This window comes from Plasmodium gonderi (genome assembly GCF_002157705.1).
Source record: "Plasmodium gonderi DNA, contig: Chr12, whole genome shotgun sequence".
NCBI lineage: Eukaryota > Apicomplexa > Aconoidasida > Haemosporida > Plasmodiidae > Plasmodium > Plasmodium gonderi.
The window spans coordinates 1,061,966-1,083,350 of NW_021628937.1; the positions used below are offsets into that span (position 1 = coordinate 1,061,966).

Genomic DNA, 21,385 nt, shown 5'->3' on the forward strand with positions numbered 1-21,385 from the left:
CAAAGAAGTGACAAGTCATTGCCAAACCGGTGATAGTGCAGTGATAAAGAGAGGACAAGGTAGTGATAAAGCAGTGATAGGGTCGTGACAGGGCAGTGATAGGGTCGTGACAGGGCAGTGATAGGGTAGTGACAGGGCAGTGATAGGGTCGTGACAGGGCAGTGCCAAATGGGGTAGCGAAATCAACCCCCCTCCTCAATGGGATAATCTATAAAGTAAATTCCCCTGTCGCAGGAAAAAATAATTTTGTTATTCTTGTGTCGTATGAAATAGGACCATTTAAAATAAAAGAGGCCGGTGGGCAATCGTACACATTTGTAAAATATAAATGTTGATAAATTAAATATGAAGATTTCATTTTCAACCAATATGAATAGCAAATTTTCTACTGATTTGTAAATATCTAAAATTTTTTTTTTTAATTTCTTAATTCTATACATATCTACAGCTTTTTTAAAATCAAATATGATTAATCGTCTTCCATTTTTTGCTACAATAATTTTTTCATCGTCCAGAAATTTCCCATGACTTATAAATTTTGAAGAAAAATCGACACAAAAAATTAATTCATGTTCACACTTTTGTGCATTTATATTAATTTGTAAAACTCGAATATGACATTTACCGAAATTGTTCTTATAACACAACAAGTAATTTACATTAAAATCAAATATGACAATATTTTTTAAAAAATTTTTATAAAAATAGCTAGTGCAGTTATTTCTAATATCGTATATGAATAAGCTTTTAGAATTATTAAATAAAATCAAATTTTCAAAATATATTACTTGCTTGTTATTTGTTACTTCAACGTTAATTTTCTTTATAAATTGATATGTTTTTATGCAAAATACATCTATACAACTTTCATAGTATACATAGGCATACTTCTTGTCTATGTAAATTGATTTTATACTGTTATTTCTAAACATACACAAAATGTTATACTTTTCAATTACCTCAATAGTACCACTATTTTTGCTACCAGTACCTATTCCAATATTGTAACTTCTGCTATTTTCATTCCCGTTTTCTTTAACCTTAGAATTCTGTTCCACAAAATTACGCTTGGGAGTGCTGTTTATATTTTTACTACTAAAATCAGTTAAGTTATTCTTATCCAATTCTGCCCTTTTGGATTTACTTTCAATAAGGCAAATCTCGGTGTTAATTTCCTTATTCTCTTTCTTCGTTATTTTGAATAAGCACACTTTCCCAGTTAGTGATCCTGCAATGTGGTAAAATGGGGAACATATAAGAATGGATTGATGAAAAGATGGCATGCACCAATTCGACCAACTGATACGATGAGGAGAAAAGGTGTGCATGTATTTATGTATGTATGGATGTATATATGCATATGATGAAAAAAAGGTGTTATGAGCGCCTTTACCTGTACATATATAATTGTCGTCTGTGTACAAAACAACTATTGGATCTGATAGCAAGGTTTGGATGCAATTGTGCAATATGATTTTTTCATTTTTCTTTTCCTTTTCATCTTCTCTTTTTCCCTTGAGATTAAAACAAATGTTATATTTTCCATTGAAACATTGATTCATGAGCTTACTTTCGCTTCTCATTTTATGTTTTTTTCTTAATTTTTATTTTATTTTTTTTTTTCTTTATACATTAAGTAACAGCTTTTACGACAATATTCTCCATATTTTGGATTCATCCATTTGGGAAGACGCAAACAAAAATTCAAGGTTGTAATAAGATGAACGTGGGGGGTGGTGGGACTATGTGGTTGAAAAAACTCTTGATCGGCATGTATGTATATACATATGTACATAGAAATACGTATTATATACATATGCTTCTAATACAATAACCGAATTATTTGAATTTATTATATAGTTTATATAAGTTGCTTCTACCACTTTCCCCCTCACTTGCATAAACTTTTTACAATTATTCGTTAGTGATCTGGTGGGTGGGGAGAAAGATGGAAATAATATACGCAGTAAAAGTTGTAGCGGTAAAAAAAAAAAAAAAAAAAAGGACGAAAAAGTGTTTTTAATTCCCTTCCTATGTATACTTTTTTTTTTTTTTTTTTTTTTTTTTTCTTTTTAAATAGTTGTTAACTGTACCTGTAAATACTAAATTGTACATGCGTAGAAAAATAGGAAATATACGCAAAAAAAAAAAAAAATTTAACCTTGCCATATTTACATGTACATTTGATCTTATCATTTAAAATGGACTATAAGCTGCATTACACCCATCCTACTCACAAACATTATATTCATAAATGAAAAAAATAAAAATAAACAATGTTAAGAGCCTTGTGATGAGGAGAATAACAGCGTTGAAATAAGGCCAAGGGAGTAAATAAAAATATTCGAATAGGAAAAAAATAGAAAAATTGAAAATATAAAATATAAGTGAAAAAAATAAACTAAATTGAAGTAAAATAAGATAATGGATGGTGATGATTAAAAAGAAAAAAAAACGGACGACGGATGGGTGGACAAACTAAGGAACAAACGAACTGCTTACCCCCCTAGAATGATTAACGGTATCTCGTGAAAACACAAACCATCATCTTCCATGTAATGCAAAAATTATGGTAAAAAATAATATCCTCATTCATTTGTACTCTTTGAATGTAAAACTAAACTTTCTCTATTAAAATAGTTTCATCATGTTTTTCATACAACTGTTTTAAGCGGAAAGGTGCACAGAAAAAAAAAAAATATTCATGTTATACGTAAATAAGAAAAAAAAAAAAAAAAAAATTTTGCCCATTGACCAGAGATGTGCTTCAAAATTTTATGAAAAGAGAAATCTTATAAATCTTGTAGAACATTTACATTATTCTCATCTTCTTCATCTCTTATAAAAGGCTCAAGGAGATATGAGGTAAAATCAATGGAATTCGAATTTTCATTTAAATTTTTGTCATATTTCCAAAAACTGTATAAAGTCAAGTTAATTAAATGCGTTTCAGAGTGTTGCAAATTTTGAATATAAATATGGGACGAATGTACATTTTGACCCTCTAGGTGTTTTATGATTTTTTCCGTTCTACAGTGTTTAATGTCTTCAACATACCCTGGGTATTGAATAAGGAGAGATATGGATGAAATAAAGGGGCGAAAAGGTAAACGGAAAAAAAAAGGTTGAAGTATAAACAATGTGGCAGGAAGCAATCAAAAAAAGACTCTACATAAACTCCGATGATGTTACAAACATTTAGGAATACGCAACATTATTATGTGCAATTCATAGTCATATGCAATTCCCAATTGATGATTTTTCCTAAAAGTGAGAATAGATTACCTGCCACCTTGGACATATACTTGAAATAGCTCTTTTGCCCAACGGTCTCAATCGGAGTGACTTTTGAAAATAATTTTTGATCTATAAACATAAAGCAAATTTCAAAGAAGTATGGCGAAGGGAGTTCAAATAAATCACCTTGGTTTTTGTATTCCTCCTCTTTTATATTCATAAAATTCTTTATGTAAAACCAAAAAGGGAACTCGACATCAACATATGTGAAGGATGAAAGAGTGATGGCAAGATAAATTGGCATCCATTGTCTCTCTCCTGCTTTCATTTCTTTTATGTCGAAACCCTGCATGGGAAATGGGTTGTATATAGTGTGTGTGTATGTTGGTAGGGGAGGGAAAACTTATGAACGTTCCTTTGAAATTAGGCCAACAATTGTATACGTACATGTATATGTATCTGTACATGTATATGCATATGTATATCTATATGTATATCTATATGTATATCCGTATGTATAGCCGTATGCATATCCATATCCACATGCGCATGGAGTAGGGCGGGAGAAGTGAAGCTAACCTCCACAAATTCAATGGGAAGGGGAGGTATGTCCACGAGAGCCTTGACAACTACCAACTCACCCAAGGCTTTATCATAGATAGACATATTAATAGCGTCATTTAAGAACAACTTTGCATATTGTATATTATTGTAATAATATGCAGAATTGAGTTTGAGTGGTAAGTACTCAATATCAATGTCTAGGTTTATTAATGTTTTGTTGATTATTGTAGGTCTACTTATGTCAATATTATCAATATATATTTTTTCATTGTTAAAAGATAAATCGTTATCTCCTACTTCTACATTATCCAAGTAGGAGTATACATTATGTATATTTTCTCTAGCATTAAAATCATTATTTTTTTTGGATCTTACATATACCCCATTGTTCAACACATATTCGTATAAGTTATTAGGGAGTGGGATAGCTTCTGAATATGAAATTAAAGTTGTTAAAATTTTATAATACCTATCATAAATAGATTTAAATGTAATAATTTTAATTTCATTTTTATAATTATCTTCACTACTTTTATTATTTTCATATTCATAAATAAAATTTTCTATTTTATCAAGTAATGACTCTCCAATCATTTTTGTATTTTCGTCAATTTTTATATTTTTATTTCCATATATTAATTGATTTCTTAAGTATTGAATGTAATAAAACGAAACACATACTTCTACATTTTTTAAAGGCAATGGAGGAAAATCAACAACAATAACATTTTCTATATTCTTATTATAATTGCATTTTCCCTTATCTTCTGGATTTGCATTTCCCTTATAGTTATTGTACGTATCATCTTCGTTATGTGCTCTTCTTGGATTTTTTCTGTTATAAATGAAAAGATTCTTTGTTTTTTCATTTTTATTTTCTTCCTTCCTTGTTCCAGTAGATGCCCTTTTCTTTGTTTTATGTTTTTTTGTAAAAATATTGAACACGTCATCCATGTTGTTATGTGAGACCTATGGTGGGGGTGGTGGTGCACAAACACGAGTGAGTCGTCCAAATTCGGGAATAAGTAAAGTCATGCACCTGTGAAAGCATATTTGTGAATTCTACTATCCGTAACATTATACTCAACATAATTTGTGCATTATACTGTTCTAGCATGACAATTGCGTATATCCGTTTCTTAATAAAGAATTCTACCATTTTGCATACTACACTCCCACTTGCATTCTGTTCTGCATCTAATTAGGAACATGATGGGTTTTTTTCCATACGAGAAGGTTTTTGTGCTCCATAAGTTTCACACATCTCTATTTTATCGCACTACTACCTTTATTTACACACACATATACATATATATATGTCTACATGTCTGTATACGCTCATTTATATTCACTACTCCCTATATGTGTAACCTTTGAACCGAATGGGCTCAAGTAGAACCTCTTTTGGGGGCCTTTTAAAAATATTCTAAGACATCAAAAGGGTATCGAACTGTAATGTATAACCTTACTCAAAGGTGAAGGGAGATTCACAAGTTAAGGGGAATTCATAATTTTGTAAATCATAAGGGAAATAGAAAGAAGGATCGATACTCTCCCCCACCCTTTTTTTTTGACGAATAAAAGAAGGCTGAAAAATAGAAGTATTTATTTGTAAAACATGTCATCATATGCATGTTCCTTGAATGCACTATTGTCTATATGAGTATATATCCCTGCGGATATACAAAAAAAAAAAAAAAAAAAAAAAAAAAAAAAAAAAAAAAAAAAAAAAAAAATGATGCACATTTAATGTACCTTCAAGTGAGTGACATTTTATTCGAAGTACATCTATATGTGTTACGGACAAAAATTCCATTTCAAAGTATGACCCATATTTTTTCATAACAAGAAGTTCAAGTTTTCATTATGTTGCTTTATGTGTAATTAGTTATACATGGAGCAAATATTGGCACCTTATTAAAATGAAGATTATCATAATTGTGGAATGAGATTCACGTATAGACAAAAGGATGACTATAGCATAAAAGAGTATTCGTGTGTTGGATATTGCATCATTACTTGGATGAACGTGTGTAATTTTTTTTTTTTTTTTTTTTTTTTTTTACTACAATATTGAATGATTCCCAACGGTAGAGTGTACAAACATCACACAGGGATAATTTTATTCTTCATTTTGCATGGTGACTCTCGTCAAGGAATGAAAAGTTTGGGATGCTAGGGAGAGCCAAGGATGATCGTATGTTTCTACTCATATGTATACTCTCATTATTGAAAAAAAAATAAAATAAAATAAAATAAAATAAAATCAAAGGATCATGACAAACCACTACATGGTATAATCATAATTGTATAAATATTACAAATTTGCATCTTGAGAGATTATCTTTTTCTTGAGACATATGAATATATCCACTAATATATCCTTTCTTCATAATAGACAAGGGAGTTAAAAAATAAAATAAAGGCTATACAAAAAAAAAAAAAAACATATCGTTAAATGATGAAAAACAACAAACAAAATGAAACATTTGAAAAAGAATTAACTGATGAATAGAGAGAAATTCAAAAGAGCTTCCCTTTATTTATATTGTTTTTTAATTTAAGTCACTCAAAAAAAAAAAAAAAAAAAAATTGTAGTAGCAATTGTAGCAGCTATAGCGAATTATGTATGGTGAACTATTCGTTGTGGAACCATTAGTGAAGCATCACTATGTCTAATTAAATCTGTAAGGGGGAAGAAATTGTTCTCAGGACATATAGACGCATTTGTTAGTTGTTCATAAAAAATTATGTCGTGTCTTGTATGTTGGATCTTAGTTGTGCTTCTTTTTTTTTTTTTTTTTTCCTACATTCCAAAAGAAGAAGATGCACATCCTTTTTACCCATACTAATGAAAGAGATATAATTTCAAATCCGCTTTGTCTTTTTTTTTTTTTTTTTTTTTTTGCCTACGATTTAGTAGGAACCCAATTTTTGCGTGCACAAAAATGTCAACAACTCGCGAATATCGAAAAGGGGCACAAATCGAAATAACGTAAAAATTGAAAAATGTTCTGCTTTTCCCACTTATCAGAAAAAATAAAATGAATTGCATACCTTCCCAAACCCAGCCTTTTTTCTCATAACTCAGAAAATACGTAACATCACTTGTGAATAACTTTTCAGCTTTTCCTATTGAATGCAACAAATTTGTAGCTCTGATTAATTCTTTTTTTTCTCTCTCTCTCTCTCTCTCTCTCTCTCTCTCTCTCTCTCTCTGTGTACACACATGTATCATCCTACGGTTTAGACCCTCGAGGGGGGATGAGGAAATAGTTCATTCATTGGGACGCGTCCATTGACCTGTGCCCCTTTGGGAGTAAAATAGGGCACAAAAAAAAAAAAAAAAAGCGAACGGATATATATGCACATAAGTATGCGCATATATTTTGTATGTACACAAATGTACTTGGATGTGTACAAAGATACTTGTATGGGTGAATATATACACGCATGTAAACAAATACACACATATGTACACAAATAGACATATATATATATATATATTTTTCTTTTCTTGCTCCCGTAAATGATCGCATGCACGCACAATATCGACTAAAAGGCATAGGGATAATTTTTTCTTCTTACTATTTGTTCATTTGCTGCAGAAATATTTCCTTTTCAAAATGCACTGTCAATCTAAAGGTGGCCACAAAAATGGGAAAAAAGGAAAATCCTAATTCAATGTTGTATGTGTTATTTTTTTTAACGGGTTGCATATATTCAAAAAAACGAATGCATGTAATTCTCAGGTTGTGTGCACAAAAAAATAGATATTTGCAACGTGTATTTCGTCTTACCATGTGTAGGCCGCACTGCACAGATTTGTCTTTTCGAAAAAAAAAAAAATAAATAAATAATGAGAAAAAAAATGAGTAAAAAAATGAGTAAAAAAATGAGCGAAAATAAATAAATAAGTAAAAAAATAAACCGGAGAATTGCTGAATTATCACACAAAAACGGGTGCAACCGTCTCCTCTTTTTTTTTTGGTAAGAACTAGCTATTCGAAGGTGTACATATTCGCAGGAGTTAATAACCCATTTACAGACATGTGCATGTGTTTGTAAATTTTTGGTGAACCATGAAGTCTTTTTAGAATACAGTTTTTTTAATTTTTTTTTTTTTTTTTTTTTTTTTCTCTTCCTGCAATTATATCCCATTTTAGAATAAACAAATTTTTTTTTCCTATCGTCAACCATTGACCTCTCTTTACACACACATTTTTGTATGCTATGTAAAAAAATTGGGTTTGTCCATAAATATGTTTCATAATTTTTTAATATAGGAAAAATGAAAGCAGGGCATTTATTTTTTTTTACATCCGTTTTATTTTTCATACATTCTGTATTGTCAGAAAATATATACCCAAATGGGAAAAATAAAAAAAATTGTGAAAATGATAATACGTCACATTTATTAAGGGGGAAGTTAGAGCAAAAAAATAACACTGGTGAAACTGATTGTACTTCTCCAGATTTAAAAAAAAATGTTGAGATATTGAATGAAAAAAATGATGAATCTAAGAAAAAAGAAGAAAATGTTAAGTTAGGTGGAGAACATGATACACTGATGGATCAACAACCAGATCAAAATGGTGATGAAACTAAATTATATCAGCCACACTCAAATGATCATATCACAGAAAAGAAATCAGAGCAACAGACGAAGAAAGGGGACTTGAAAATGGAGGAGACCGATGGGGTAAATGCTGACAACCAGAATTTTATAAACAAACCCCAAAGTTTAATTGCCGGAAAAGAAGAAGTGACAGGGCAGGATGCCGCTACTGATGGGGAAGCTGCTGGTGAAGAAGCTGCTAATGGAGAAGACGGTCATGACATAAATGGAGGTAAAAAATCTCCAGAATCGAAAGTACAACAGGAGGAACCCCATCAAACAGATGAAACTCAAACGAAGAAGTGTCCAGAAGAAGCATCCTCACCAGGGGAGGGCGAAGATCAGACAAATAATTCTCAAGAAAGTGAGTCCATACCAGAAACTGTGACAATGGACAACTTAAATAAGGACGATCCTGTGGAAAGTAAATACCTGGAAGAAACAAATGAACATGAATCAAAAGTGGATAACACTCCCATTCTTCCAACAGTTACACCAACGGAAGAAAGTAGTGAAAATTCCATTGGAACCGGAGAAGCAGAATTTCCGTACATAAATGAAAATGCAAATAGAAGAGCATCAAGAATTAAGAATATGAACACATTTTTTGATGGACTTTTTGGAAATCCGACAAATACAAATGAAATGCATTTCTCTCCACACGATGGGATATATTACGACAGTGACATAACATACAATCCATTTACATCAAATGAAAAGAATTATCAATTAAATAAGAAAATTATGGATGCTTATTTTAATGACGGTGCTGGGAACTATCAAAATATGCCTCGTGTAATAGATCTATTTAAAAAGGTATTAGACGATGAAAAACTTCGTAATGAATTTAAAACATTTGTCCATGATCTTTATGAATTCTCCAAACAGAATGAATCTTTAGGTGATATAGGAATGAAAAGTGATTTATTGAATTTCCTCTTTGATAACGCGCTTCAGTTTGTCATCACGATGTTGCGATATTGAAGCGGCGAGATGGTCTTTGTCATTTCGTGATTTTCCTTTCTGTCAATTTGTTAATTTTTTCATTTTCGTCTTTTTTGTCAATTTGTTAATTTTTTCAATTTTGTCTTTTTTGTCAATTTTTTTTTATTTTCATTTACGCCCCGTTTCCCTCATATTTTTGCTGATTTGCAAAAGTGCTTTCGCTTTGTTTTGTATTACTTTGATTTGCCATGGTTCGATTCGATTTACTTTTCCTTGTTTCGATTCGATTTGCTTCGCCCTGTCTCATTTTATTGCTCTATTTTTGCACCCCTTTGGCCATATTTACTGGCACACTTTTAAATACCTGCACAGAGATGTGCCAAAAATGATGATATTAACAAAGCACAAAGAAGTTTACGCAATTACAGCAATGAGTTTATTTATTCTTAAGTTCGCCATTTGTAAAATACGTATGTTAATATTCATAGGAAGTGTGTAAACTGGTGGAAGATTCACCAAAAAAAAAAAAAAAAAAAATAATAAAACTTTCTCTCTATATGGGGCAATACTTCAAAACATTTGATAGCTCTTATATTCATTGCGGAATGATAATGTTCCACTTTAAGCACCCTTACGATTTAAGTATATTTTAACAAATATGGAAAATGCACATTTTCTTCATTTGTTTTCGAATTATTGTCATCTAAAGTTTATGTGAGGTATTAAAAGACGAACAACATCAAAAAGATCAAGACATTTCTCTTATTTCCAATTTTGATATTTTTCTTTTTTTACATTAAAAACTTGATGTGTATGCTGATGTGTATGCTGATGTGTATACTGATGTGTAGACAAGTGTTTATAAGATATGTCAATTTTCATCCAATTGTGTGGGTGCCGGTTTTATGATCAATTTAGTCCATTTAATGTTTGACATATTTTTTACCTCAACAAGGTAGAAGAAATAAAAGAAAGATGGATACATGGATTGATACAGATAGAGCAATTTTTTTTTTTAATCATTTATTATTTCTTTAAAAGAAAAATTGTAACACTAGTATTTAAGCGTCTGAACAATGTTACTTTTTTTTTTTTTTTTTTTTTCTATTTGTGAAATATTTAAAAAGTATATAAATATATGCATGTTCATGTGTGTAAGGAAAAAAAAAAAAAAAAAAAAAAAAAATGGAAAAGCCTAAAAACGTTGTTATTCATTTACATTGTACAAGCTCAATTTTGTGAATGAAAACTTTGCACATTTTAAAATTTTCAGATTGGTGCTCATATTTTTCTTGACACACTTTCCTCCTTAAGATTGGAAATGTTGAATAAGATAAGAGGTATTGACACAATTAGAGGATAGATGATAGGGGATAATATTCAAATCGTATGAACAAAATAAGCAACTTACTTTTTTCAAAGATTAAGAATTAAGAAATAATATTGGTTTAAATGTATCGATTTGGAAACAATGTGAATATCAGCACATCGTTTCTCATTCGAGTGTGAGAAATATTTCGAACAAAATTTGTGCACAACAATTTTTGTAACAGAATGTACACATTTGGTAAGAATTGTAAAAATGAAGAAAATCTGTTATTTGGGGAAAACATACATGATTACTTTTCCCCTTTAAAATGAGCAAATCGTACTGATAATTTGGGAATAGTTGAACTAATATAATGTGTTTGCAAAATAGATTAACCAGTATTACAAAAAATAAAGGGAATTGTACACTATGATAGAAAATTTAAATGAATATTTATTTTTCCTAAAACTATGACAACAAAAATGAAATCGTCAAATGTGGGGGTAGGGGAAAAAAAAAAAAGTTTAATAAAGTGATAATCACTGTGAAGGATAATTAATAAAAATGAAATGCGCCTGTATCTATATTTACATATATATATATATATATATATATATATATATATGTGTGATATGTACTGTTTTTCCAATGATCGCCTATGCTTAACAACAGCATGGGCATCCTAAAATGAACCATTTGTAATTACAAATTTTTTTTACCTACCCTGTATGGATATAGGGTGAGCATTGCAAAATTATTTTATGTTTTATTTTTTATTCAAAATATATGTGAACATGTTGATATTTCCCTTTTTTTCTTCATCTACAGGTGGGTACTTTTGTCTTTTGCAAAAAAAAAAAAAAAAAAAAAAAAAAAAAAAAAAAAATAGAAATTTCGCATGTACACACATTTATGCACATGTTCATATTGTAAAATAAGAGGGTCATTCTGTCTGGTAACAACTATTACTATGTCAGCGTTTTTCACTCTCCCATTTGTCTATTTTGATTTCCATTTTCCCCCCTTCTCGCACGTACCTCTTGTATTTAGTAACGTCAAAATGGGAAAGCAGACACCCAAATTGGTAGGAGGAAAAAAGAATAGTCATGATAAAATTTTGGAATTATGACAAAAACTAGGCTGCCCCAAAACTTGTTACACGTTGGACCAGCAAATGTTTCCCTCCGTCGGTTATTTTGTTATGTCTTGTTATGCTTCATTATGCTTTATTATGCTTTATTTTTATTATTGTAATTTTTTTTCTTCTTTTTCATGTTAAAGCAATTCACGCGATAGTATGAAACAAAACGGTATTGCAACACAACCATCCTTGCAGATTATTTTTTTTTTTTTTTTCTCCATTTTACAAAATGGAAAGGTTATGCCTCACGGTGAAATATGCACGCATGTAAAATACCAAAAATTGCTATTCGGGTTGGTGCGTTTCAGGAACGTGTCAAATGAAAAAGTGTGTGTACTTGCTTTGATATTTTCTTTTTTCTTTAACTATATATATGTGCAGTTCCCAATAAGTAATATCATGTTGAAAGATTGATTGGACTGATTGGACTGATTGGATTGATTGGATTGAATGGATTGATTGGATTGAATGGATTGATTGGATTGAATGGATTGATTGGATTGAATGGATTGATTGGATTGAATGGATTGATTGGATTGAATGGCATTTTTAGCACTCTCCAAAATGTTTTGAATGACACAAGTTTGAAGTATATGAAAGATTGCTTTTTGAATATTGCATGATTTGCAAAAGTCGTGGATTACATACGAAAATGTTTGTATCATGGAAAATTATCATTTTCAAACGGGGAAAAAAGAAAAAATATATTCACACATAAAATACATACATATATATATCTAAACAAATGATCATAAAGCAATCGCTGAACTCACGTAAAACTTCCAAAACTGCTTGACTCGAAGTTTGGAAAAATGTTCACCGTTTCACATAATTGCACTTGACAAAATTTTGATCTATGTAACATTTCGTATTTAATCCAAGATTGGTTTCATATTTTTTTTTTTTTTTTTTTTTATCCATGTGTGTGCATTTTTCTCGAAACGAATACTTCGATTGATGAATTTTTTTTGTTAGACTTTTTTTTTTTTTTTTTTTTTTTTTCAAGTGAAAACTTTGTAGCACAAAAAACAATGAGGTGCATTTTTGTGATGTAATATTTCCCTATAGTAATATTATATATATGTTTCCTAAATTTAATTTCCTCATGTGGTTCCCTTTCGAATATAAAACATGTTTTTTTTTTTTTTTTTTGATCGAGCCGCTTTTTTATATTAATTTTTTTTTTTTTTTTTTTTCTTTGATACAGAAATTTTAAATATAATTAGTAGCCCCCTTTTTTTCGTTTTAATAACAACATTGAGGTGTGTACACACACACATGTGAACTTACTCTTTAATCAGGCATATAACCGATCATAAAAATTACAACTTGATCTGACCAACACAAAAGGATAAGCTTTAACCGTTACAAATAATCACCATGAGAGGCTACATATTACTTTTAGCAGCTGTTTCTCTTACGTCTCGCGTCGTGCTATCGATCGATAATACCCCAGTTAATGGAAAAAATTACAAAAAAGAAAATGAAGATTCCCAAAATGGTGATGAAATGAATAATATGATGACCACTAATGAAGAGAGTGGAAAGAAGAACATACTTTTTAGCGGACAAGGCATAACCAAATATTTTAAAAATATTATAGACGAATTTAGCACTGATTCAAATGATGAACATAAGGAAGAAGCAAAAATTTCAAGTTCAAACGATTCAACATCTAATGGTACAAATTCTTCCGAAACAGAGGAATCTTCTTCGAATCAAAAAATTCAAGGAGAAAGTTTCGGATCACCTTACTTGAAATATTCAGATGAACTTTATGAAGATATTATGTTAAGCTTAAATAAGAAAGATGATCATAATGGTAAGGATTATGATGATAAATATAAACAGTTTAAAAAAGATTACGACATGTTTATTTCGTTAAGTAAAGAAGAATATGAAATTATCGAAAAGCTCGTTGATGCATTTTCTATGCATAACGATGCAATCGATGAAGATGCAGATTCGGTATATGAAGCAATTACAAAATCCATTACTGATCCGAAATTCCGACAAGATTTTAAAGATTTCATGGATGGTATTTATTCCTATGCAAAGCGTAAAAATAACATGAGAGGTGGCAAAACAACAGAACTTAAAATGTATCTAAATCTATTCGAAAATGTCATTAATTTGCTTAACATGCTATAGATTTAACTCAGGGAGAATTAACTCGAAATTGTTTAATCTCTTTTTAAGGGAGGATTAATTTAAAAAAAATTGGGGGCCCATGTTTGATTATTTTGCTTGAAGGCTTGTTTAGTTACGCATTTATTTACTTGCCATTTGGTTTATTTGCCTACCAGTTTATTTACCAATTTGTTTATCCATCAATGTATTTACCAATTTATTTATCCATCAGTGTATTTACCAATATATTTATCCATCAGTGTATTTACCAATATATTTATCCATCAGTGTATTTACCAATTTATTTTATTTTATTTAACTCCGTTTTTAAGACCTCGCTTAACTTCTTTTTATTTACCCTTTTTGTTGCACTTGTCTTTCCATTGTGCAGTTTGTGCAACTTAAGTACGCCACCTGCGGACAATGGAACAGACAAACAGACACGAGTCCATTAGTGTGCATAAATGCATATAACACACACACATGTGTGTGTGTAATATAATGATACATTTTTGAACTTTTTTTATAGTGCCTTGTTGTGACGAATATATCTTCCCGTTTGTATAAACTTATCAGTTCTAGAGAATATCATGCTATCATCGAATTTCTCAGCTTTCCTTTTTTTTTTTTTTTTTTTTTTCCTAATTTATTTCCTAATTTATTTTCCTTTTTTTAAATCTTAATTGTAAACTAATAGTGCTTTATATTTCACTGCGCTGTTTGTTTCTCCTTCGCACAACATATTTTTTTCATTTTGCTCTTTTGCTACTTCACTATTTTGCTGCCTTACCATTTTGCTATTTTTTTTTACAACTTGCTAGTTCCACGGGAGAAAAAAAAAAAAAAAAAAAAAAAAATCCGTAATATTCTAATCCAAGTTGTTAACAATTTTTTGTATCAAATGTTTTAAAAAGAATACTATAAAATCAATTAAAATAATCTATTATTAGATTTGGGTAGTAAAAACATTTTGTAAAATGGAAACAATTTTTTTTTTTTTATTTTTCTTGGAAAAACACAACTTCAGGAAAAAAAAAAGACTGTGTTTGGAGAAACTTAGTGTGTGCATTTAATGATTGGACAATTAAATTGTTCCTTCAGGAAAGAGAAAAATAATCTGTCAATCGTTTCCATAAAAGAACATAATGATGAGGATTTCCCGTTCTATTTTCACTTTGGTTTTCACTTAAATGCTTTTTTCCATTTGTGAGTATATCACGCATGAATGATAATCATTTCTTAGCTGTGTGTGAAGAAAAAAAAAAAAAAAAAAAAATTAAGGGAGAAATATTCGCTTGCATGAGTATAAGAATAAAAACAAAGACTGGGTCAACTTCTCATTACTAGCTTATTTCTCAATTTTCCTTCATGCCCTTTTAAGTGAGTAAAAACAAAATACGCCAGTAACATTTTGGTGCATACCTAACAAGTATAAAAAAATTGCCAAAAAAATGAAGAAAAAAATGAAGAAGAAAATAGTGCTCTTCGGCTCCATTTTTGTACTTCTTTCATTTTCTCATGGTTCGTCACAACAGTTTGGCACCAAATATAAAAAGAACAAAAATTTAGAACAAGATGCCATAAACATACTAATGAAAAAGCTGGAAAATTTGAACAAACTTTGCACAACAAACTCTGATGATGTTTTTAATAAAGAAATTGAATCCTTAAAAAAGCAGATTGACGAATTGCAGAAGCATAACTTGCAACGCACGGGGGATAACAATCTTGGAGACCTTATAGAAAATGAATCCAAAGATGATTTCTCGAAAAAAAAAATTTTCGGAGTGGATGAGGAAGACTTAGGCAATTGCGATGGGGACTTCATCGGACAGAACACAGCGGATACAAGTGTTCAGGCGAGTGATGGAGAAGGACATGGTATAAATTCGTCAAATCAGAATAATGAGCATAGTCCTGAATCACCCAGAGAAGAAACATCCGATGGTTCATCTACTACCGTAGAAGGAAAAAATCCACAAGATACTTCTCGTTCAGTCAGTGAAACGTCAGAGCGATCCTCAGAAGGTAACCCACAGGTAGACGTTAATGAACGAGAAACATCAGAAGTGGAAAGTGCCGATTCTTTGTCTATCACCAATAGTGAAGAACAGGAAAATCCACATTCAACTCTTGGACAGCCACCCCAAGGAAACTCAGAAGGTGGAGAGGAGGCCTCTCAACAAAGTGAAAATGGAAATACACAGCAGGTGAAATACCTGGATAAATTATATGATGAAATACTTCAGACAACAGATGGGAATGGGATAAATGATTCGCAATTTCACAGCAAATATAACGATTTTCGAAAAAAGTACGAATTTACAATGAATAATCAGGAGTACGGAATTGTGAAAAAACTTTTTGATGTTTGTTTCAAGAAGGAAGGTGAATCCGAGGATACTTCTTCTCTCGTTAACATGTTCAAAAATGTACTGAATGATGAAAAATTTGAAAAAGAATTTGAAAATTTTATTCATGGATTTTATGGATTCGCAAAAAGACATAACTACTTAAGAAACGAAAGATTGACTAATGTTCAACAGTACACAGATTTTCTAAAAAATGTCGTTAATCTATTGAACACAATTGAAATAAAGTAACCAAGGTAGACAATATTTTTTTTTTTTTTTGACAACCCATTTTTTAATGCACATTTAAATGGGTTATTTTTTTTTTTTTTTATTTTATTAAAATGAATACCTTATATGCGTTTTTTTCGTGCACTTTTTTCCCGTATTTTTTTTTTTTTTTTTTTTTCTCCTATTCTTATCACTCTTAAGTGACGAAAATTTTTTGAAAACTAGGAAAAGTTGACATGTGTGTAGATAGACACGATGCAAACTATGTAATTCAAGAAAGATTGAAATATAACTGTTCTTTATTTATGTGCCCCCTGTGTGCAGTTTTTTAAGAAATAAAATTTCGGTGTTTGAAAATTTTCTAAATTTTTACTTTTTCTGTGCATACATGGTGAAAGATGTTTTTGAAAAAAAAAAAAATAAAATAAAAAAAATTAATGAAACTGTTTTCCATAGCACTAGCATGCTGCAAAAAAAAAAAAAATAAAATAATTAGTTTTATTTTTAGCAAAATTTAGAGGCCAACAGATGTGTGCTAATTTTTTTTTTTTTTTTTTTAAATAAGAAATTTGCATGTACAAAAATACATAATCATAAAAATGTTGTATGCACAATTTTTGAAAAAGTCGATTTAATTATTTTTATATTTTTTTTTCATTTTTTCCAAAGTTGTTTTTTTTTTTTTTACCTCTTATTTAAATTATTTTGTCTTATTAAGTGAATTTTTTTACATTTTCAAAAAGGTAAAAATTTTACAACAATATGAATACATAAATATGTATAAATCTGTGCAGACATATGAAAACATGTTTAGCCACATAAATAATATCACAAAAGAGACAGCATTCATTCGCTCCTTCATTTGAATATGTATTTTATATGAAAAATCGACTAATTACAATATTTTTATCAATTCCAAAATTACTTTTAAATCATTTTTTTTTTTATTAGAATAATTTGATACAATGAAGGGAAATTACGTAGTGTTGTGTTGCTTTTTATTTGTCCACTCATTTCAAGAAGCATTATCTGATAAGTTTGGGGTGCCGAAACATGACAACAATTTAGAACAAGATGCTACGTATATGCTTATGAAGAAATTGGAAAAATTGTACAAACTTAGTGAAACAAATAATGGTGAAATTTTTAATAAAGAAATTGAATCATTGAAGAAGCAAATTGAAGCACTTAAGCAGGGAAAGGTGGATAATTCCGGGGAAAACATTGGACAGCTGCTGGAAAATGAATCGAAAGATGACTCTGGCCAAAAAACCATTTTCGGTATGGATGAAGATGATCTGGACATTTACGATGCTGACTTTATTGGACAAGGAAAAGACATTACTCAAGGGGAAAATGTTTCTGATGAAGATGTGGAAGAAGACGAGGTAGAAGAAGATGAAAATAGTCATGAAGGGGAAAGCAACAAGGCTGCTATACTTTTATCCAGTGCGCCGTCTCCATCTGCACCAGCTGCTCCAGCTCCTGCTGAGTCTACTACAACTGAAGTAACGGGAAACCAATCAGCACAACCTCAAACACCTCCACAAGCACAACCAGCTCAATCTCAGCAAGAGGGCTCAGGCGAATCATCACAAAATCCGCAACAGCCAGCACCTCCAGGACCAGCAGCAACTGCAAACCCTGCTGGACAGAATCAAAATGGACAGTCTCCTAATGTTAAATATTTGGACAAGCTTTATGACGAAATACTTCATACAACAGATGAGAATGGCATAAATGTTCCTCCATATCATAGCAAATTTAACAATTTTAGAAAAAATTACGAATTTTCAATGAATGAACGGGAATATGACATTGTAAAAAACCTCTTTGATGTATGTTTCAAGAAAGATAATAATTCGAACGTAACCTGCTTCATTGATGTATTTAAAAAGGTGTTGGAAGATGAGAAATTTCAAAAACAATTTGACAACTTTGTGCATGGTCTATATGGATTTGCTAAGCGTCACAATTATTTGGGAGGCGACAAAACTAGTTTGGCTGAAGCGTATAAAGCTTTGTTTCTGAATGCTTTAAGTTACTTAAACACTCTTATAATGGAATGAAAATGATCAATTTCTTTAACTCCTTTTTTTTTTTTTTTTTTTTATGTGAGATATTGTATATTTGGCTGATTATCCCATTAGGTATTTAGACTTTTAACTTTTTTTTCTTTTTCTTTTTTGTAACACTTTTAAATATGATCATTTTTTAAGAATTTTCTTTGCTAGTCAAAGTATATGCCTACACTGGTGCTACTAAGAATGTGGAGAAGAAAAAAAAAAAAAAAAAATATAAAGCAGTACTTAAATTAGTTCACTATTAAAATTCCTTTTCTGCTTCTCAGTTTTTATTAGGCATAAATCAGATATTTTATGGTTTGTATTTTAGAAATTCCATGTTGTTCTTTCTTGGATGCGTTACGCTTGCTTCATTAGTACTGTTAATGATAACCTCAATTGTGTCTTTTTTTTTTTTTTTTTTATTTTTTTTTTTTAAAATCAACACGTGTGCGATCAAAAAATGAAGCAGCTAAATTTTAGTATTATTCCATTTTTCTTAAAATTAAAAAGAAAAAAAAAATTACACACACAAATATTCAAACTCGCAGGTTGCACTGATCTTTAAGTTGTACAGATTGGTTCATTTATTTTCATATGGGAAAAATTATTCTTTTAGATTTAAACGGAGAAAAAACTCAAATGCGATTATTTTTTTTTTTATTGTACAAATAAATTGGAAATACAAATAATATAAAATTTGTTTCTCGACACTTTCCAATATGGAATTTAGCACCGTTTGTTATTTTTCTATTATAATTTTATGAATTTGTTCTAATTTTTAAAATGAATTAATTTTTTTTTTATTATTCATGGTAAATTATTATGCTTAGACAAATTCCCATTTAATGAGACCGTTTTTGGCTTTTCGTAATAATGTTAGGTCCAGCAGAAAAAAATACATAAATAAAAATAAACGTCCCTGTAATTGTGCAAATTTGGGCAAAAAAAATTAGGACAAAAAATAGATCATATATTCATCGTGCAATTTTTACACTCTAAAGAGCGAATTTTGTGAATGAACTATTGTACGAATTAATCTGAGTGCCTAACTTATAACATTTTAAATAATAATAATTTGGGAAATAAAAAATGAAGAAAAGAATTATATTTTTTTGTTCCATTTTTGTGTTACTCACTTGCACCCCCGTGTCGTCTGAAGAGATTGGCCCTCAGAAGAAGAAAAAAAATTTAGGACAAGATGCTGCACATATGCTTATGAAGAAGCTGGAAAAATTGTACAAACTTAGTGAAACGAATAATGGAGAAATTTTTAATAAAGAAATTGAATCATTAAAAAAGCAGATTGAAGATTTGCAGAAGGGGAAGGAGGACAGTTCTGGTGGAAGCATTGTACAACTGCTGGAAAATGAATCAAAAGATGAGTTGGGCCAAAAAACCATTTTCGGTATGGATGAAGATGATCTAGACAACTACGACGCAGATTTTATTGGGCAAGGAAAAAACATTATTCAAGGGGAAGAAGATTCGGATGAAGAAAAGGTGAAAGGTGAAGATGAAGCTACTAATGGTGGTAATAAAAAAGAAGAAACATATTTCTATGAGTGGGGTGATGAATTTGGTGGAGGTGCAGTGCAAACAAAAAGCTCATCTTCCATTTCATCTACAGGTACGAGTGGACCCGTAAATCCTTCCTCTTCCGAAGGAGGACCATCACAAAGTAACGCAACGACAGATAGCACCGGAATTAGCACAGCACAATCATCACCTCAAGGACCTCAATCTAATGTAAACTCTGCTACACAGAATAGTAATGGACAGAAAGTAAACGTCAAATATTTGGACAAACTTTATGATGATGTTCTGAAAACGGATGGAAAAAATCAAATACACGTTCCAGATTATCATAGCAAATATAACGAATTTAGAAAAAATTACGAATTTACAATGAATGAACGAGAATATGATATTGTGAAAAATTTATTTAGTGCTTGCTTCCCTAAGGATGGTACTCCAAACGCTGCTTGCGCCCCAGTTGATCTGTTTAAAAAAGTTCTGAGTAATCCAAATTTTCAAAAAGAGTTTAACAATTTCATGCATGGTCTTTACGGGTTTGCTAAACGTCATAATTATTTGAGGGGAGATAAAAAGGATTCGGATGCGTCAACCAGTTTGTTTGCAAATATCATAAACATGTTGAACACAATTGAAATAAAATAATTCTGAACACATGTCAGTAACAGTTTTTAACTTTATTTTTAATGTTTTTCGTGCACGATTATATATTTCCAACGGTTTGGTGCTTTGAAATTTTTTTTTTTTTTTTTTTTCAAATTATGAAAAAAATATGTACTGTACAATGTCAAACGAATAGAAACATATTAACCGTTTTAGCATGTTATGAGATGATAAAAGAAAACTGTATCTGTTTTAAAAACATCGATTTAGAATATGCAACGTTGTAAAAAGAATAATACTTTTACTATTTTTTTTTTTTTTTCACTTTTGTTCGTGCACATTGTGGGGGTATGTTACATATAATCATTTATGTTTTACCTTTGCTGGTCGTTCAGATGTTTTGTTCATTTTTTTGGAGAATTTGAAAAATATATCGACATCATTTTGCATTATTATTTTTTTATATACAATTTTTAAAATCGTTACGCATATATAAAAATTACGATAATAGCAACTTGGTGTGGGATAAATTAATTTTTTTTTTTTTTTTTGAAAATAGACTTAGTCGACATGTTTAGTTGAGAAAAATATCGTGTGTAGTTTTTCACTTTTCCAACTGCATATCAGAGAGGTGTAATAATAAAATTTTCTTTTTTC

The 21,385-nt window shown here is 30.2% G+C and overlaps 7 protein-coding genes across 7 annotated transcripts; 5 read left to right on the plus strand and 2 right to left on the minus strand.

Annotated features, from left to right (window-relative positions):
* Window positions 1-182: 182 nt before the first annotated feature.
* On the minus strand, window positions 183-1,583 carry PGO_122080 (hypothetical protein, conserved; the record flags this gene model as incomplete). The annotated part of the gene is made up of 2 exons (XM_028688999.1): window positions 183-1,228; window positions 1,394-1,583. 2 exons carry the CDS (start codon window positions 1,581-1,583, stop codon window positions 183-185), a joined length of 1,236 nt encoding a protein of 411 aa, XP_028544800.1.
* Window positions 1,584-2,792: 1,209 nt separating this feature from the next.
* Window positions 2,793-4,755, minus strand: PGO_122090 (hypothetical protein, conserved; the record flags this gene model as incomplete). Its single annotated transcript, XM_028689000.1, has 3 exons — window positions 2,793-3,058; window positions 3,286-3,583; window positions 3,817-4,755. 3 exons carry the CDS (start codon window positions 4,753-4,755, stop codon window positions 2,793-2,795), a joined length of 1,503 nt encoding a protein of 500 aa, XP_028544801.1.
* A 3,337-nt stretch (window positions 4,756-8,092) lies between these two features.
* Window positions 8,093-9,403, plus strand: PGO_122100 (merozoite surface protein 7; the record flags this gene model as incomplete). The annotated part of the gene is made up of 1 exon (XM_028689001.1): window positions 8,093-9,403. One exon carries the CDS (start codon window positions 8,093-8,095, stop codon window positions 9,401-9,403), a length of 1,311 nt encoding a protein of 436 aa, XP_028544802.1.
* Window positions 9,404-13,194: 3,791 nt separating this feature from the next.
* PGO_122110 (merozoite surface protein 7) lies at window positions 13,195-13,965 on the plus strand (the record flags this gene model as incomplete). The annotated part of the gene is made up of 1 exon (XM_028689002.1): window positions 13,195-13,965. One exon carries the CDS (start codon window positions 13,195-13,197, stop codon window positions 13,963-13,965), a length of 771 nt encoding a protein of 256 aa, XP_028544803.1.
* Window positions 13,966-15,407: 1,442 nt separating this feature from the next.
* Window positions 15,408-16,547, plus strand: PGO_122120 (merozoite surface protein 7; the record flags this gene model as incomplete). Its single annotated transcript, XM_028689003.1, has 1 exon — window positions 15,408-16,547. The coding sequence occupies one exon, from the start codon at window positions 15,408-15,410 to the stop codon at window positions 16,545-16,547; it is 1,140 nt and encodes a 379-aa protein (XP_028544804.1).
* A 944-nt stretch (window positions 16,548-17,491) lies between these two features.
* Window positions 17,492-18,595, plus strand: PGO_122130 (merozoite surface protein 7; the record flags this gene model as incomplete). The annotated part of the gene is made up of 1 exon (XM_028689004.1): window positions 17,492-18,595. One exon carries the CDS (start codon window positions 17,492-17,494, stop codon window positions 18,593-18,595), a length of 1,104 nt encoding a protein of 367 aa, XP_028544805.1.
* Window positions 18,596-19,681: 1,086 nt separating this feature from the next.
* Window positions 19,682-20,770, plus strand: PGO_122140 (merozoite surface protein 7; the record flags this gene model as incomplete). Its single annotated transcript, XM_028689005.1, has 1 exon — window positions 19,682-20,770. One exon carries the CDS (start codon window positions 19,682-19,684, stop codon window positions 20,768-20,770), a length of 1,089 nt encoding a protein of 362 aa, XP_028544806.1.
* Between the last annotated feature and the right edge of the window lie 615 nt (window positions 20,771-21,385).